The sequence below is a fragment of the Onychomys torridus genome, chromosome 4, assembly GCF_903995425.1.
Source record: "Onychomys torridus chromosome 4, mOncTor1.1, whole genome shotgun sequence".
NCBI lineage: Eukaryota > Metazoa > Chordata > Mammalia > Rodentia > Cricetidae > Onychomys > Onychomys torridus.
Window position 1 is genome coordinate 9,842,050 of NC_050446.1, and position 19,644 is coordinate 9,861,693.

The 19,644-nt window shown below is 40.9% G+C and overlaps 1 protein-coding gene across 1 annotated transcript in view; it reads right to left on the minus strand.

Annotated features, from left to right (window-relative positions):
* Setx (senataxin) overlaps positions 1-19,644 on the minus strand; it is a 54,533-nt gene that overhangs the window by 19,349 nt on the left and 15,540 nt on the right. Inside the window, 9 exon segments of the mRNA XM_036183356.1 lie at positions 1,264-1,335; positions 2,467-2,582; positions 2,745-2,846; positions 5,867-6,023; positions 6,970-7,137; positions 8,133-8,365; positions 10,905-11,078; positions 14,663-14,759; positions 16,011-19,643. Of these exon segments, the coding sequence (XP_036039249.1) occupies positions 1,264-1,335; positions 2,467-2,582; positions 2,745-2,846; positions 5,867-6,023; positions 6,970-7,137; positions 8,133-8,365; positions 10,905-11,078; positions 14,663-14,759; positions 16,011-19,643 (4,752 nt within the window).

A 19,644-nucleotide genomic window follows, 5' to 3' on the forward strand; every position in this document is an offset into this window, starting at 1 on the left:
ACCACACCTGATATTTTTACAGCCAAAGATAACCAGGGAGAAGCAATGCAGCTATTCTTTGTACCTGGATTTAAACCTGTAAGGTTCATCCATCTCAGAAATTGGTTAGGAAAAAAAAAAAAAATCTGCATTAAAAATGTACAATCTTTGCCATTATTCCCTAAAATAACAGTGTAAAAATTATGTATATAAGCCGGGTGGTGGTGGCGCACGCCTGAAATCCCAGCACTCAGGAGGCAGAGGCAGGTGGATCTCTGTGAGTTCGAGGCCAGCCTGGTCTACAAAGAGAGTTCCAGGACAGCCTCCAAAGCTACAGAGAAACCCTGTCTCGAATAAACAAACAAACAAAAAATATGTATATAAAATATGCATTATGCATGATGGGCTAGAGAGAGATGGCTCAGCAGTTAAGAGCACTGACTGCTCTTCCAGAGGACCTGGGTCCAATTCCCAGCGTCCACACGGCAGTTCACAACAGTGTGTAACTCCAGTTTGAGGGAATTCGACACCCTTACAGACACACATGCAGGCAAAACACCAATGCACATAAAATAAAAGTATTTGCATGACATCAGATATTCTAAGGAGACAATTTAAAGCTTCAAGGCCAACATACATAGGTTACATGCTAAGACATCCTTGGACAGTAGGTGGGTGTCCTAGAACTAAGGACCAAATGTACATGATACAGGATTCAAACAAACACAAAAAGCTTATTCTCTAAGCCAAGATTAGGAAGGGGGAGGGAGGGTGTATGTTTTTATGCCAAATCATATCCCACTGACACTCAACTTACATTTATAATGGAGCACATGCTAGTCCAAGTTGCTACCTTCTTATCTAACTTACAGATGCGGTTCACTCCAGTCTTTCTTTCTCAGTATCTACAAACTTAGTCTCTTGAACGACTCGATAGCCATTATCTATTTGCAGTTGGTGAAAACAGAAACTGTTTAATACTGACCACAGCGAAGAGAAAAACACCAATGTTTCCACTTTTGCAGGTTCCATTTTCGTGTTAAATAGTTTTTAAAACAAACCTCACGCCTTTAATCCCAGCAATCGGGAGGCAGACGCAGGTAGATCTTGAGGCCAGCCTGGTCTACACAGTGAATTCCAAGACGGCCAGGGCTACACAGAGAAAATCTGCCTCGAAAAACAAAACACCCAACAAACAAAAACCAAATCCAAACAAAGCTCAGTCCTTCTGTTCTCTGAAGTGTTATCGTAAAGAAAGTAAGACACTGCAGGTAAACTACTTACTTCTTTAATTTTTGAAGCGAGTTCTTGCCTTTCTTTTGAAACGTTGGCAATGCGTCCATCTAATTCTTGCCTCTGAAAACAGATTCGAACATTACTATGAAAACCGAGCACTTCAGAAAGCTCTCAGACACTTCACACTAACTTAGGAGAGTGAAAAACATCTTACACGGGAACTTGCTAGAACAGTGTGCTCTCTTCCCTACCAGTCAAGTCCTAATCCTGCTCTGTACAGTTAGTTGGGGGCAGAGTTCTGTCCCCTGTGCTCTATGTCTGCAGTCTCCCTAGTACCTCAAGCCCTGGAGCATCATTCCTCCATTCATGTCAAAGGCGCTGTACACACAACTCAATAATCCTGCCACATGATGAACACATATGCAGGCATGGGAAATCATGACACCCTTCCCCTAAATAAAACCAGGGATTAGATCTGCTTGGCAACCAGAGACTAATCAAAGTGTATCACTGGAATACATGCATGCTATTTTAAGCTGGAGTGGTGGTGCCCAGAAATACTGGCACTTGTCCTCTCATGGAAAAGAAATGGCTGACATACAGATAATCAAAAGGTAGCAAAATGTTAACAGCTAAGGCTCTTGATCCAACCATACTGAAGCTAAATCACTCTTGACTGAATATGAGCCAGCAAATTCTTTTTCCTTAACCTACTTAGAAATGTTGGTTATTTTTATTTTTAATTATATGTATGGTTGTTTTGCTTGCATGTATGTCTATACCACATGCGTGCCAAGAGTCTGAGAAAACCAAAAGAGGGCATCAGATTCTCTGGAACTGGTTGTCAGCTGCCATGAGGGTGCTAGGAATCAAACTTGGGTCTCCTGGAAGAGCAGCCAGTGCTCTTAAGCATTGAGCCATGACTCCAGCCCCTAAAACGGTTTAACTCACCAACTGAAAAGTACCTAATAAGTACAATAAGTCATCTACTTTTGTAAATAAATCTTTACTGCAACACACGTTTGTTCACTCTGATCTGACGAGGCTTTAGAGCCACAATCAAGCTGAGAAGCTGTCACACACTGTGTGGTCTAGAAAACACACGGTATTTACTTCACCAAAGAGCTTGCTAACCCTGACATTAGGTACGCTACTTCAGCATAATTCCTGGACTCACACCATATCGCATACCCATTGACTAGCTCATGTCTAAGCCACTTCTGCAAGGTCCGAGTGAGGAAGTGTCCATACCTGCATCTCCCGCCCACCTCGACACAGAGCTCGCTGGCGAGAAAGCTCATCAAGTTGACCATCTAGAAACTCTTTTCTTCTATGCATTTCTTGAATATGAGAAGGCAAGTCTTTTTCTATTATAAATTTTAAAATCACATGTTAATTTTAACAAAATCACATACATACACAAATACAATGAGAAGGAAAACTTCTCAAAGCTAGACTAGTTCTGGCCCCTCCTCATTATTTTGTCATATAAAAGGTGGCAGAACATCAATCAACAGGCCAGCACTTACTCATTCTGTGGTTGACTTGGCTGTCCAAACTGAATTTTAGGACCTCTGTATTAATAGACTTTTCTGGGCCTAGTCGTACTAAATTTATATCTCCACAATTTCCTGTTGATAAAAAGACACAAAATTTAGCCAGGCAGTGGTGGTGCACACTTTTAATCCCAGTACTTGGAAGGAAGAGGCAAATGAATCTCTGAGTTCAAAGTCAGCCTGTTCTACAGAGAGTTCCAGGGCAGCCAGGACTACACAGAAAAGACACAAAAGTAATAAGGACATTACTAATAAAACCCATCTCCATATTAATCAGAGAAGGGTAGCACAAACTGTAACTGCATGCCAGGAGCTAGACTAAAGACTTCTCACACATTCTTTCACATATTCTAGATAATAACGCTGTAAGGTGAGTACTCACCACTTCAGTTAATACAAGCTAGGAAGGTCACATGGATAGTGCATGCAGAACTCACATTGTTATGACGTTTCTCAATTATTCTCTATACAGTGTTCCATGAAGAACATATGAGGAACGAATAATCAATTCAGATGCTAGGATTAAAGGCATGTACCTCCACAACTAGCACAAAATTTTCTTAACCATTTATTACTATGTATTTTAATTCAAATAGAATCTTACTTGGTAATCTTCCCTGACCCCCCCTACTTGCCCCAAACACTCAGAATTAAGATATTTGTTTTGAGACAAGGTCTTGTACGTAGTCCTGGCAGGCCTGAAACTCAATTTGTAGACCAGATTGGCCTTGAAATTCTAGCAATCCACCCACCTGGTTCTCCCAAGTCTGGGTTATAGGCATGTGTACCAAACTGAATACAAATTTTCAACAACAAATATATGGTGAAGGAATGGCATATTAATACAGCTATCTTTAATACAAGGTTTTTAAAAATCCTAGTTCAGTTCTCTCTCCTAAATGTAAGGCCACCTTCTCTAGCCAACATCTACTTGAAGGTTCAAAATAGCCAGAGTCACTGTGTATCCACCAGAAAGATAGAAAAGATTATCTGGAACTCATAAATATCCAGAAATGTTCTACACATTAAAATGGACAACACTGGACAGTGGTGGCACACGCCTGTAATCCCAGCACTCAGGAGGCATAGGCAGGTGGATCTCTGTGAGTTCGAGGCCAGCCTGGTCTACAAAGAGAGTTCCAGGACAGCCTCCAAAGCTACAGAGAAACCCTGTCTCGAAAAACCAAAATAAAATAAAAGGACATCATTCACACTACAAAATTTAAAAGAAATGCCTAAAAGCCAAAAGCAGGTAAGATTTGAAAACCATCCTAGAAAGTATGGAGTTCCCTGTAGGCTTCCTGGGTGCTGGAGCAGGATGATGGAAGAGGCGTGGCAGATGATTAGTCATTTACTTTGCTCTTTAAATTACCATCTTTAATGTATAATTTAGTCAGTAAAATGTAGGCTTAAAGAACCCTGGGCGGTGGAGGTGCACACCTTTTAATTCCAGCATTCAGGAGGCAGAGGCAATCAGATTTATGTGAGTTTGAGGCCAGCCTGGTCTACAGAGTGAGTTCCAGGACAGCCAGAACTACACAGAGAAATTCTGTCTCAAAAAAAGAAAAAAAAAAAAAAAAAAAAAATCCAAAACCCCTTATTTCTAGCTGGCGGTGGTGACACATGTCTTTAATTCCAGCACTGAGGAGGCAGAGACAGTTGGATCTCTTGAGGTTAAGGCCAGCCTGATCTACTAAGTGAGTTCCAGGACAGCCAGGGTTATACAGAGAAACTCTGTCTCAAGAAAACAAAACAAAAAACCCACAAAAAATGTAATAAATAATTGTACCTAAGAACCTAAATTAAAGTAGAATTTTCCTCTTTGGAAAATATGTATTAGCAAAACTTACTCAAAACTACTGAGAAGCCGAGTGAATCCAACTCTTGAAAACATTTAACAATTGATGAAAATTTGTTCATTGTCAAAAAGAACAAAATAAATCAACACAATAATAAATAAATCAAGACAAATAAACTGTATAAAACAATCTGTTTTATGATGAAAAAAGAATTATTGGCTGTTCTCATTTATGAGCACTAACTTCAAAGTCCTAAAAATAACACATTAGCAATCGAGCACTCTGTCACAGAATAATGAATGACATTCACAAGTTGCTATCATTATGATTGACCAAAGACACGGGGGGGGGAGGAGGGTCTGTATCATTTCAACAGAGATAAAAGAAAAGCAGAAAATGTATAGTGTATTGTCCACAGACAAAATTTTAGGCTGTTAGTTTATCTCTACCTTCCCCACAGCGGCTAACCTGGACTTGAACATATTTCAGTCCAGGTGTCCACTGGGGAGATGAGCTTCCCGTGTGCAACTACTGCACCGGCTAAGACCACACCTCGGCAGCGTCAGCAGCCATGCCTCGTGGCTGCACATGCAGCTACAGTGCTATCCAAACTATGGCTGGAGAGCCAGTCAGTGCACTGCAGGGTCAGCTTAGGGTTACAGAATTGCTGTTACTTCAAAGAGTTAGGACAGAAGGAAGGCATCTACCCTCACAACCACACAACAAATACGCAGCAAAAAGGAAAGAATTTGGCTGTAAACTGATAATGTAGTAAGTTTTAGAGGAAACGAACCCTCTGTTAGGTACACACATGTACACACAAGGAAGAATAGGTCATCTCTCAGAATACAGACATGCCCCATTTAATTCGCAGTGAAAGGAAAATAAACAGAGATGGTAGATACTATAGCATCTAGGAACCCCCTCAAAAGAGAGCTCATGTGTTGCCTTTGTATTTCACCTCACCTCATTCTTGGGGATGGGATTACTGGAGGCGCAGCAGCTGTCCCTCACCAAGAGTACGCTAAGGAATGGAGGTCACAACACAGTAAAGCACCAGGACAAAAGAAATCGGTTCTCCAAAGCCTCTGCACAGCAGAGACTAGTGCCCATACTAATCGGCCCCGAAGTCTTTTGAACTAGAAGCAAATGTCTATTGCGCTTAAGCTAGTGTGTGGGGAATTTCTGTTACTTGCAACTGACTCTGATGATCTTAACTGATAAAAGGCAGTGTCAGATATTCTCAAGGAAAATAAAGATAAAAGGAAAAATAACAAAAACAAGAGCAAATCATACCCAAAGGATTCTTCTTGTCTTTACATTTTTCTTTGAATTCAAGGATAATTTTTTTCATAAGTTCATCAACAGCTGCATTGGAAGGTGCACACACAAGGACTCGGTTTTGCTTGATTTTGGCATTGAAGTTTTCATCTGAACGGCCCTTCCTCTGGTTCTACAATTTGTCACACGGCAGACAAACAACAATGAGCTTTATTCTTGGGATTCAAATCTTTTTCTTCTGCTTGCAAGTTCTCCCAAAGGTTAAAGTAAAGTGTCTATTCCTCCCACAATATGAACGCTACTGTGGCATGTGGTGCAGGGCCACACTGCACAGCATGAGCACACACAAGACACTGGCTTCAATCCCAGTACCAGAACAAAAGCAAGCAAGCAAGGCAGTGATGGCACAATCTTTAGTCCAGCACTTGGGCGGCAGAGGCAGGAGGATCTCTGGGAGTTCAAGAGATCCTGGTCTACAGAGTGAGTTCCAGGACAGTCAGGGATGTTACACAGAGGAACCTTGTCTCAAAAAGCAAACAAAAGCGGGGGTAGGGAGGGTGGCGCATGCCTTTAATCCCAGCACTTGGGAGGCAGAGTCAGGTGGATCTCTGTGAGTTCAAGGCCAGCCTAGACTACAGAGCGAGAACCAGGAAAGACGCAAAGCTACACAGGGAAACCCTGTCTCGGGGAAAAAAAAAAAAAAAAAAAAAAAAAAAAAAAAAAGCAAACAAACAAACAAAAAAGACTTCTCTGGTATAAAGTATTACAACTGTTTGGATGCTCTACACCTCAAAATTACATTCAAGAGGCTAGAGAGAGGGCTCAGCAGTAAAGAGCACTCACTGGCTGCTCCTTCAGAGGTCTCAGGTTCAGTTCCTAGCACCCACATCATGGCTCACAGTTCCAGAGGAATCTGATACCTTCTTTTGGTTCCCTTAAACACTGCAGGCATGCTGTATACAGACATACATATGGGCAAAACACCCGTACAGACAAAATTAAAAACAACGGTAATAACAAATCTTTTAAAATACACAAGTAAAGGGAAAGGCACTTTACTACCCACGTGCCTCTTAACTCAGGTCAAGCCAAGGCCAGGCTAACAGTATCACACCTACCTCTGTCAATAAGCGGTACAAGAGACCAACAATGGTTTTTGATTTTCCTGTTCCAGGTGGTCCATGAATCAAACAGATTTTGGCAACGGATGGTGAGTGTTTCACCATGGCATATGCAGTTTCTATGGCTTTCTTCTGGTCTTCATTGAAGTCTTTTAAGTAGGCAATCTATAGAGAAGATGTGTGATGAGTTCTTTCTGCGATAACAATGGGAGAAGGAGTGAACAGCATTTGCTCAACTTCCTTCCAGCCTATGTCAAACAAAGTGAGTGTCTAAGTGACTGACCTAAGAACCACTTTCACAATTACAGAAAACCTAATCGGTTACTAATTACTAATTAGCATCTATAAGCTTCGGCCCACCTACTTATAATCGTGGTTTTATTTGTGCTTCTTACAAATATGACAATAAATTTTCTTCAATAAGCTTTTCTTTATTTTCTATTTAGTCAATTCTCTGCTTAGACAATGAAGGACTCTACGAATATTTCTTTCCTCATACAATGTCATACAGTGGAAGAGTTTTCACAGCCAGGCCTAGTCAACTTCAGTTTACTTTCAATTTGGATACCCATACTCCTAATCTCTCACTCACTAAACTGAGACTCCTTCAAGGTGCAAAACAGTTGGGTAATGAACATGAAAGCCCAAGCATACAATGAGGGTTTAGAAATATTGGTTTCCCTTTCCATTTCTTTGCTCATTTTCTGAACTATATGTACATTTTTGACAGTGAAAACAACAGGTTCATCCCTTCAGTTACAACAATCCCACAGTTCTCCACCAACTATTCAAATGCAAACACACGCCACAAAACCAGGGAACAACTCCCCAACGGTGAACACTCAGCAAACACTGAAGCAGGTGCCGAAGAACAGTTGAATGTAGCCCAGGCTGGCCTCAGAGATCCATCCACCTGCCTCTGTCTCCTGAGTGCTGAGATTAAAGATGTGTGCCACCACCAGGCAGAACAGTGCTCTTTCAACACCCCCTCTTTACGGTCTTACACTTACCCTGACATAAGCTAACCTACTTGTACACCTTGGAAAACTGAAGGGCACTAAACACCACTGTGCACAAGCACACAGGACCATTCTGTAGCTCAAACTATCCTGATAAAAGGTTCTCTCACTTTCCCTGGCTTCATTCAAATCAGCACTCACAATTCTTTCAGATGTTGTAGTTAATAGGTCTTTTGTACAGAAGTCCATGGGGTTTGGATTTAGAACAGCTCTGGCCAACTGGTTCCGGCTGTTCAAGAGAGACATAGCTTTCAATTTCCTCTGTGTAGTTACCAGAGAACTGATTACAATACATTTCGTAAGTTCGTTGAGGCTGGCTGGCAAGTTATCTTGTGTCTGGATGCACAAGGAACACTCAGCTTTTCCACTGCGCACTATAATCAAAGAGGAGAGAAGCAACGCGTCAGTGTAATGCTAAGCAACAGAAAAGGTTAGTCACAAGTGTTTAGTTGGATTTTATATGATGCACTTAAATAAGTCACTTATAGTTACTAAGTGTAAAATTCTCATTTTTGTTCACAGTTCAGGAGTTGGTCTTGGGTTTTGTGGAGTGAGTTTTACACCTGAATGGCTGGTAGAGAACTGTGTGGGATTGTTGCAAATGAGGTGAACCTGTAGTTTTCACTGTTTAAAAACAAAAACAAAAAAACAATATCCCTGCCCTCCAGAGAAAAATGCCTAATAAATATGTCAGAAAGTAGTAAGTGTTTATAGAGAAGCAGAGACGGGATGAGAAAGGAATGGGGGGGGGGGGCGCAGAGGTGGACAAGCTGGTCAGTGTCTTCCTGACAAGATGATACTGAGCAGAGATGTGACGTAAGGAAGGAAGTTTTGCCCTTTGGAGGAAAAAGAGAGCTAGAAGCAAAGAGTCACCACGCACAGAGACCAGGAGGTATAAGTGTGCTGGGAGCAGTTCAGATATAGTGAGGCAGAGCTAGTACAGCTAGAAGGAAAAAAAGGAGACATGTATTACAAGATCCAGAGAGCAAAATGGGATGTATTTTTGTAGAGTTCTGGGTAGCACAGCAATGACTCAGAATGCTATTCAGTTAGGTAAAAGCCATATGGTGTCTCTGTATAGGTAACAGGCTCTGCCTTATACATTAAAATAAATAAATAAAAATAAAAAATTACTTCCTAGATGGATGAGGTGGTGCACGCCCTTAATCCCAGCCCTCGGGAGACTGAGGCAGGAGCGGCTCTGAGTCGAGGCCAGCCTGGGCTACAAAGAGAATTCCAGGGCAGCTAGGGCTACACAGAGAAAAGCTATCTTGAAAAACTAAAACAAACAAACAAAAATTCTTCCTACTGCAAAAACCAAGAATAAAGTGCTAGACACTGGGTGTGGTAGCACACACCTTTGATCCCAGCACTTGGGAGGCAGATTTCTTTCTGAGTTCTAAGACAAGCAGGGGCTACACCTTTTTGTTTTTTGAGGCTACCTTGCCTCAAAAACAAAACAAAAGAATAAAGTGTTATAGGAAAAGTGACAGACATGACAGCTGGATGTAGAATGCAATGAACATAAACAGTTAAATATGCAATGAATTTGATTTGGTTGTGAAAGACACAAAGGACTAGAAATGAACACAAAGGTTTAAATTATAGCTTTTCAAATATAGGGGTCCAACAGTTTTTAACTAAAGGGGTTTCAGGAAAGGAGATAATTGTAAATTTGTTGATTACAAATTTGGCAAATGTTAACCATTTTCAAGAGCCAAAAGCAAAAATTAAGTTACATATTACTGCTGTAAATCTTCCACACATCCTGTACCCAAAGACTCTAGCTAAGCCAGGAGATGGTGCACAACCTATAATCCCAGCACTCAGGAGGCAGAGGCAGGGGGATCTCTGAGTTTGAGGCCAGCCTGGTCTACAGAGTTCCAGGAGAGCCAGGGCTGCACAGAGAGACCCTGTCTCGAAAACACACACAAGAAAAGAATCAAGCTAAACTTGGCACATCAGCAGCATGGTCGGACAGTCTCAGGAGGATCGACACTACTTTGAAAACATGACATAGTAAGGTTGAAGAATCAGGAAATCATCTTCTCTTTGTGTAAGTAAGAATACTCGTGTTTTAACTGTCAAAAAGGCAGACTCACAAAGAATGTGGACTTCACAGTAAACCAAAACTAGGTTGTGAACCATGCACGGTGATGCAGCAGCTTCTTAGGAGGCTGAGGCAGGAGGGTTACTTGAACCCAAGAGCTCAAAAACAGCTGGAACATACGGAGGCCTACTTTAAAAAAATTTTTAAAAAAAGCTTCAATTCTGGATTGCTACATAATACTTTTGAACCATGGCTTCTCTTAGTAACAAGGAGTAATTCTGACCACCTTTGGAGAACACCACAAATATGGGAAAAAAAAAAAAAAAGACACATTGCTTGGTAGAAGTTCTTAAACTTAAGCTATGGGGAAGAAATCTCTACAATGCAATGGATGGAAGTGATGAACAATAATTTCCAAGCTCAAGCTGCTTATAATAAATTGTTTGTTTTAATTAGTAATTAGTCACAAAACTAAAGTTGGAATGTGACTTATTAAACAGATGACTTGAAAATGATATGTAAAAAGGACAGATGGAAGAAAGCATCAGAAGAGGACATTTGGGGCTGGAGAGATGGCTCAGCGTAAGAGCACTGGCTGTTCTTCCAGAGGTCCGGAGTTCAATTCCCAGCAACCACATGGTGGCTCACAACCATCTGTAATGAGATCTGGCACCCTCTTCTGGCATGCAGGCAGTACAATGTATACATAAATAAATCTTAAAAAAAAAAAAGTTTTTAAATAGTAAGCAGTAAACTCAGGATTCTAAATGGCAAGTGATCAACCTGGCAGATAACAAAAACAGAACTAAGGAAGTACAATGTACAGAAAATGAGACGATCACCTTGCTGACACATTAACTTACTGACTGAAGTACGACGAAACTTATGAACATAACCACAGTAATAGCCATTTCGGTCTTGCATGCCATTCCTGTGCATATCTTTCTTCTCTCTATTTAGTCTCTCAGGAACCAAAAACACCAGATCATTTTCCTTTGGATGAAGCTGTTTAGCTAGTTCAGATTCCTCCAGGTAAACTATGAAACAAAAATCAGCATTTATATAACTCTTAACAGATTTCAAGATCAACTTATAAGAAATTAAACCTTTGTACTAAGTTCCAAAGTATAAAGTCCTAATGGATTCTGTATATCTATTGAAAGGGTGATGTAAGCCAATCAACATTTAAAATACTGATTGTAGCTCTTAACAGTAGCAGCTGTGATTGCCTACCCATGACCCGCACAAGATCAAGCCAATTCAAAACTCCAGCATTGAAAGCAGAGAGGCTCCAAAGATCCCACCACTAGCTGAGAAGTTACTGGAAGTTGATAGCTTCGAAGGGAGAACGGTTCACTTTTCTTTAGGAGGATGGACATTGATAAGATTGGATGATGCCACACCCAGGCACAGAAAAGTACCACCAACTGGGGTCAGCAGGCTTAAAAAAAAAAAAAAAAAAATCAACTGTGTGGTGGTGGGACATGCCTTTAACTCCAATCAAAGACAGGCAGCACTCTGAGTTTGAGGCAGGCTCATCTGTAGGACCACCAGGGGCTACAAAGAGAAACCCTGTCTAGAAAAAAAACAAAAAAGAAAGAAAATTAAAAATCATAAAGAGTCAAGTGGTAGTGGCAGTGCATGCCTTTAATCCCAGCATTTAGGAGACAGAAGCAGGCAGATCCCTGAGTGTGAGGCCAGCCTGTCTACAAAGTGAGTTCAAGGACAGCCAGGACTGTTACATAGAGAAACCCTGTCTCAAGAAACCAAAAAATATATGTATCATATAGAGGGTGGGGAGGTAATTCAGTCAGTAAAGTGCTTGTCTCACAACCACTGAGGACCTGAGTTTGATCCTAGACCCCACATAAAAAGGCTGGGCACATAGAGGCTGGAGCAATGTCTCAGTTGTTAGGATGTAGATTCAGCTCACAACATTCACATGACAGCTAACAACTCTCTGTAACTCCAGTCCCAGGGGTCTAACAACCTCTTCTGGCTTCCAGGGGCATTACATGTAAGTGGGGCACAGACTTACATGCAGGCAAAACACCCACCCACCCATCCATCCATCCATCCACCCATCCATCCACCCACCCATCCATCCATCCATCCACACATACACAGGTTGGAAATGGTGGTACACACTTGTAATAATACAGTGTGGTAAGCTAGAGACAGAAATACCTCTGGCTCACTGGCCAGCCAGTCTAGCCCAGAATAATCAGAAATCCTATCTCAAAACTTAAAGTAGGGGCTGGAGAGATGGCTCAGAGGTTAAGAGCACTGACTGCTCTTCCAGAGGTCCTGAGTTCAATTCCCAGCAACCACTTGGTAGCTCACAACCATCTGTAATGTGATCTGGCGCCCTTTTCTGTATACATAATAAATAAATAAATCTTGAAGCCAGGCGGTGGTGTCGCACACCTTTAATCCCAGCACTTGGAAGGCAGAGGCAGACGGATCTCTGTGAGTTCAAGGCCAGCCTGGTCTCCAAAGCGAGTTCCAGGAAAGGCGCAAAGCTACACAGAGAAACCCTGTCTCAAAAAACCAAAAACAAAAACAAAAGAAAAAAAGAAAAAAGAAAAAAAAAAACCTTAAAGTGGATAATCTTATTGAGTTTGACATCCAAGATTGTTCTCTGGCCACCATAGGCATGTGTACACATACACACATACCATACAAGTAAAGGCAAGTAGCAGCTGCCTATGTCTGCATCTCACCATATTTCCTCCCAAAATAATTTAGGATAGCATTTCTCAATAGTACCAGAAGTGATTTTTTTATATCACATTTCCTGCTCCAGTTCTAACAACAAAAACTTGTCTCTGTTTTCGTCAAAGGACCTCTGGAAAGCAATCCCATGGTTTGTTAAGAATCACTAACATGGGGGGTTGGGGATTTAGCTCAGTGGTAGAGCACTTGCCTAGCAAACACAAGGCCCTGGGTTCAGTTCTCAACTCCAAAAAATAAATAAATAAATGAATGAATGAATGAATGAATAAATAAATAAATAAATAAATAAATGAAATTAAAAAAAAAAAAAAAAGAATCACTAGCATGGGCTGAACAGTTGGCTCATTGGTTAATGGCTGTTCTTCCAGAGGATCACATTTCAAAACAAACACACACACACACACACACACACACACACACACACACACACACAAATGAATGAATGAATGAATGAATGAATGAATGAATGAAGAAAATACTGAAATAAATCTAGCCATATTTGGAGTTGGGAAAACTATCGTGAACAAGAAAATTCTTCAAATGTGTGTTAGAAGTATAGCTCAGTAGTAAAATGCTAAGGCCCTGGGTTCTAATCCCAGACCACAAAAGAATAAAAAAAAAAAAAAAAAAAAAAGGAAGAAAGGGCTCCTAGACAAGTTGTTGATTACAGATGGAAAACAGTGACTTCACATGAGATACGCAGCAACCAAGGGATCAGAATCAATCTCCACCAAGAAAAGCCATCCTTCTGCTCTATTTTTACCAAAAACACAAAGCCTCAAGTCTAAGGTAGCATCTGGGAAACAAAGGTGGTGTTCTACAAACTAATGGGGCTCTATTTTTTAGGCATCAAAGCACACAGTGAAGACAGGCTAAGGAACTATTCTAGAACACTGAGGGCTCAAGACAGCACAACTACAGATGTTTGGACTCTAGATCCCAGGACAGAAAACAGATTTTAGTAGGACAACTGCTATGATATAAATGAGGTCTCATCCTCAGTATTACAGCAACACTAACCCCTAGTTTCATCATTGTCCACGTATGCAACATGTTAACATGTGAAAAGGTTTGTTGAAAACTGTACTGGACTCTACTCTAAGTTTGACACTCCAAAATTATATTAAAATAAGTTCTTCCAACTAAAATGCCAGGGTTCATCACCTTATGCCACTCTATTAACCCTCCTCCCATGAGAGTCATTTCCTAACAATATCAATATACTCCTATGTTTGCTCTACTCACAATACACAGGAGTTTAAGAACTACTAAGCCAGTTCTACCATAAATGTACTAGGAACTCGGTGAATTATATTGTATATTTGGTACAGAAGTCACTTATTTCTATTGTATTTTACTTTTATTGTTCATCTTTGCTGATTTAATAGCACAAAAGTCAGGTGTGCTGCCATGTAGTGGCATGTACCTTAAATCTCAGCACTCAGGAGGCTGAGGCAAGCACATCTTTGTGAATGTGAGGATAGCCTGGTTGACTACTGAGTTCCAGGCCAGCCAGGGTGATACAGCAAGACCCTGTCTTCAAAAAAACCGAAACCAAAAGTCATGTGTATATGAAATGTTCACTTTTTAGCTGTTCACGTATCTGTGTATCATGTACATATGCACTAAAATGCCTGCTTAACTGAACTTCTGAGCAGTTCTTTTTATCTCAAATGATGTTTCTGCCTTAATGTCTCACCACAACAGAGTTAAATGAGATGAATTTACATGGCTATCTTCATCTGATCACTGGCTGCTGCCAGCCTGTCTGCTGGGGGCTGTAAGTGCTTGTCCCACTGGGCTACCTTACCAGTCCCTGGCATCTCTTCTCAAGTAGAAATTTCCAAAGATCACATCATATATTCCAAGTTGTATATGAACTTACTCATAAACTCCCAGTATTTTTTATAGTCGGCTGGAAATTTTCGTAAATGCAAATAGAAATGCTCTTTATTTGGAGAGTTGAACCATTCCTGTGCCACCTACACAAAGCAAAAAAGCAAACTAAGAAATAAAGAACACGCTGAAAGCCACTACACACAGCAAACTGTGTCCCAAACTGAGTTACAGGGAAAGTAGAACAGAATCCCAAGTGAAAGGCCAAAATCAGTCTGTGTGGTTTAATAGAATCGTTCAACACTGTGACCTGTTCAGTTCAGCGGCATTGGCCACATTTGGTGCTATTTGTTAACTGAACGTCTAAAGGCTAAGAACACTACTCCTCAGCTTGTCCTGTTCAGCAGCCACCTGCGGCCCTGACACTGTTCGCTGCAGAAGCATCAGCTGCTGCTTCATCTTGCTGCTAGCACCTACTTCACAATGAGACCATCTGACCTACATTTTTCTCGATCTCTGGGAATCTGCACAAGCATTCTTCCTGTCACATCTACCGGTCTTCCAAAGCCTCAAACTCAGAAGTTAAGTATCTGAAATCCTTGGTGATCCTAAGCCCAAATTTACAAAAGAAGCTGCTAGTGTAAAAAGGGTATTTTACACTTTAAAAACAAAACAAAACAAAACAAAAAAACCTTTAGGACCTTAGGAAGGGTTTTATTTTATAGTATCATTTTGACTGAAGTAGCTAAATCTGCAACTAGCCTTCAATTCTTCTCGGGTAACTTCATCAGTGACTCCTGGTGCTGAACCGTTTCTGCACGAAGTTAACTAAGCAGTCACTCCTCAAAGGAGTGACAGCCCCACCTTCATATACTATCCATCACTTTTGGCTAGAAACACACAGCAGGGGCTTTCCTGCCATATGCCGCTCCAGCCCAGGAATGAGGGGAGGAGGTGTACTCAAGAGGCTCTCCCCTGATCCTGGGAGAGTAAACATTACAACCTAACCAGGTTAAGGCTCAAATGAGAATCATCTTTCCAACTTACACTAGTAAGTCACATATTCTCAAGTGTATCTATAGCCTTTCCATCTCGTTACTACCAAAAAAAAGCCACCATCATTCTCTCCCCAAGTTGCTGTAACCAACCTGTAACTGGTCTGCTGGATCTGTTAGCCTTTCTACCGTTTATTCTCTACCCAACAACCAAGGATGTTATGTAAGAAATAAACTAGTGTTTATAATTTCCCCTGGTCTAAATACCGACCAACTCAAAGCCGTTCAATACCTTCTCACTAAAACAGTACATACTCAAACAGAAGCTTGAGAGACTATATGTTCATGAGCATTTCTCTGATCTTCATCTACAGAAGAGGCAAAGAATTAAAGCATACTTACTGTTTCAAAAGCATTCAATATAATCAAAGGAAGAAAAACATTAAAATACTCTGCACAATCTTGAAATCGGACGGGCACAGGTCTTGAGATAGATTGACAGAGACTTGTTGGGGCACCACATTTATCAAAGTTCAAAAACATTTGGTATTTCCATTTCAAGACTTCTTTAATGAAGGTGTCAAAGATAGACTGCGACGGCAAGAGAATGTTCACTGGAGAGGAAGCTGACATAGGCTTGTTCTCACTAAGTGTAAGCTTGTGACTCTGTCTGTTGGAACTGCTAGGAGCCTGAAAATGAAAAATACTGCTTAAACTTTTCACCTCAGCCACTGGCTTCTGAGACTCCAGGGAAATGGGTGGTGTCACCTTCAAATTAGGCTGTGCCCCATTCGACTTATTTTTTAGTACTGACTGAAGTATGGTACTTTCCAAAGATTTGGAAAGATTGGCAGTTCGTGAGGCACTGCTTGAGCTGAATATTTTGGTGGTAGTAGGTCTCAAGGACGACCTAAGAGGTAAGCCAGGTTTACGAAACACGTTGTCATCGGCTGTTTTAGCTTCAGCGTGTCTTGGGCAGTATTCACCCTGGTTTCTAGTGGTTTCAACACAGTCTTTGTACTTACACTTTGTGACACTAAAAGACTCCAAATGAGGCTGACTTACAGACTCCTCTCTCTGAACTGTATCTTTATGAGCCACTACAATCAGTTTATCATTTTCCATCTGTGAGCACAGATCCATATCTTGAGGATCATGTTGTGTGAGAAATAAATTGTCATCATCTGTATCACTACTTGATTCTGGTTCAGCAATTTTAACAGCTGCCATCTCCCCAACTTGCACTGTGAGAGAACATTCACCCACAGGCTCCTCTGGAGTAGAGAGCATCACATCTGTTGGCACTCCTCCACTTAACACTCTAGACTCACACTGGTTCACAAGAGAAGCTATATCAGTCACCTGAGGATCAGAAATGGCTTTTGCCACTTCTGGTTTGAAAGGCATGCATTTTGCTAATTGCTTTTCATTACTGTTGGCAGGGGGCCCATTTCCTCTATGATTCGCTGACCCATCAGAGTCTGGTACAAGTCCATCAGAACCCTGTACTGTGCGTGACACTGTTCTTGCAGTGTAATCAAGGTCTCGTTTTTGATGTGATCTAGATCTCATGAGCCTTTGAAACTGAAGATCCTGACTTGTCAGAAGCTTCTTATTATTTTTGATGGAAAGAGTCTGAGGAGAAATTAATTTAGTCTTTTTGGGGGCGTCGACTACTCCAACAGTCTTACCATGGTCACGTAACTGGACTATACACTCCAGAGACCTCTGGGACAACTCAAATGCCTTCCGAGGAGCTTTTTTCAGGCCAAGTTTTTCAACCGTTGAAGTTGGCTCTGGACATTGGCGAAATTTCTTCGGTGGCACAATAGCAGGAGATGTTCTACAACTGATGTAACATGAACTCTTATTCTGTCCTCTTTTGGTGTCTAAATGCGTTTTCTTAATAACCTTAGAAGCTGGAACTTTCCTAACAGATTTTGAGTGAGTACGAGGCTTTGCAGACTTCATCAGTGAAACTGTAGGATCTCTCTCAACACTTGAACTGGGAGCCGATATCTCCATGTCTGTACTTTTTAAATCACTTCCAGCAAGATCTCTGTCATCAGCTAATCGCTCAAATGTTACAGAAGATGAAGGTCTCTGAGGATCTTCAGCTGTAACTCTGTCACATCGTTTTCTCTTATGTTTTTTCCCTTCAGTTTTACAAAATTCCTCAACAGAAATACTGTGTGGTTCTGCATGTTCTTCAACATCCTCTGCCTCATTTCTAACAACCTCTTCAGACACAGAGTCTGCACCAGAACCCAAATTGTTTGTACTATCAGCTACATGAGTTACACAGCTTTTTCCTTCCTTGTGAAGGGAGTTCTTGCTGTCTAACTTATGATCCTGCCAAACTGAAAACACTTCAGATGAACTTTCAAACTCAAAAACCTGAGATTCGGAGTCCTCAAATTCTACTGGGCACTTTGTTTCTTCTTTTATATGCTGCTTTTCCATACCGGTATTAACTACTGAGCCGTGCTGCTCTGGACAGTCTTCCTCCATGCGTACTTCTCCCTGTGTGATGTGGTTCTCAATACCATGACCTCTTTCACCGTCGTCTTCATCAGAATCTGAAATAACAATAATCTGCCCATGGCAAGTGTCAGCACTGTTTTGCTTAACTGTCAAATATCTACCATCTCTTCTTGGTTGCTGAGATGGAGTTTTATTTGACCCTGATGGGAACTGAATAACAGTGGTTTGAGCTATTATTAAAGTGATGTTACAGTGGTCTATTTGAGATCCTGTAACCGAAGGCTTGCTACTGCCATGAGGCACCTGTTCTTGTACCAAGTTCGAAGTCAGCACTGTACTCTTTCTCATTTCCTTATCTCTTGATTCAACTACCACCTTTACAGGACTCTCACATGATGTTTTCTCCACCGATATATCAGTAACTTCTGTACATGATAACAAATCATCAGCAGCATGCTGTTCCTGGATTTGACACTTGCTTTCATCAGAATTATAGAACTCCTCACTTTTAAACTGTTTCTTTTTTAACAAGGAACTATTTTGAAAATTTTGCTCACCATGTTCATCATCCAGAACAGGGTCTAAAGACACATCACGTGTGATAGCATCTTCCTTTAGAACTTCTCTCTCTCTTCCCGAACAGGAGTTCTCAAGGTCAGGCATAGCTGTATTTTCCTCTAGCTTGATAGTGTTATTGATCAAAGTACTTTTCCTATGTTGCTTCTTTATGACATGTGATAACTTTGCACAAATTTCATCTTTCTGTGCTTTAGACTTTGGTTTTGAGTTTTTACCAACAGTGTCATCCTTTAATGAGACATCTTCATTTGATGTAGATACCTTTTCCAGAGAATCAGTGCTAGAAACAGTCAATGAACGTGTTGATATTATGACTCCTCTGTCACATCCCCATTCTGGGCCATTTCTTAAAGTATTATTCTGTGGTGTATGAGAAGAGGTTTCTTTTACAGGCTTCTCTGTGCTTATTTTAACTTGCTCTTGATCACTTCCAGAAAAAAGGACCTCACTCTCCTGCTTCAACCACAATTCAGGTGGAAGAGGCTCTTCTTCATTCAAATCAATGTAATGCTGCTTGATGCCCTCCTCTTCTCTATTATTTGCTTTAATCAATACTTGATTACGGTCAGCTTTCACTGGTTCTTTAGAAGATGTTGAGCTGTAATTTTCCAGGCAATAAATGTCCTTTTTAGGCTTCCTGTCTATTTGTTCACTTTCTTCTTTAAAAGATGGAGGAGTTTTACATGTAGAAGTCAGATCCCCAAAAGTGCTATATTGGGGCAATTTGAATTTTATGTTTCTAATTATTTGTTTCAAACACATTTGTAACTCATGGGTTTCTTGAGCAGTCAACTGCCAACCCAGAGATAAGTTTCCTCGAAGGAATAAGTTAAGTTTATCCCAGAACTGCTTACAAAGTGTTTGCTGACCAAGCTGATAACCTTCTTTGAGAAGACCCCTAATCAACTGGACACAAGCAAGCTGGACAGAATTAGAGGGCACAGAATGCAGTGCCAATGATGATATTATTGCT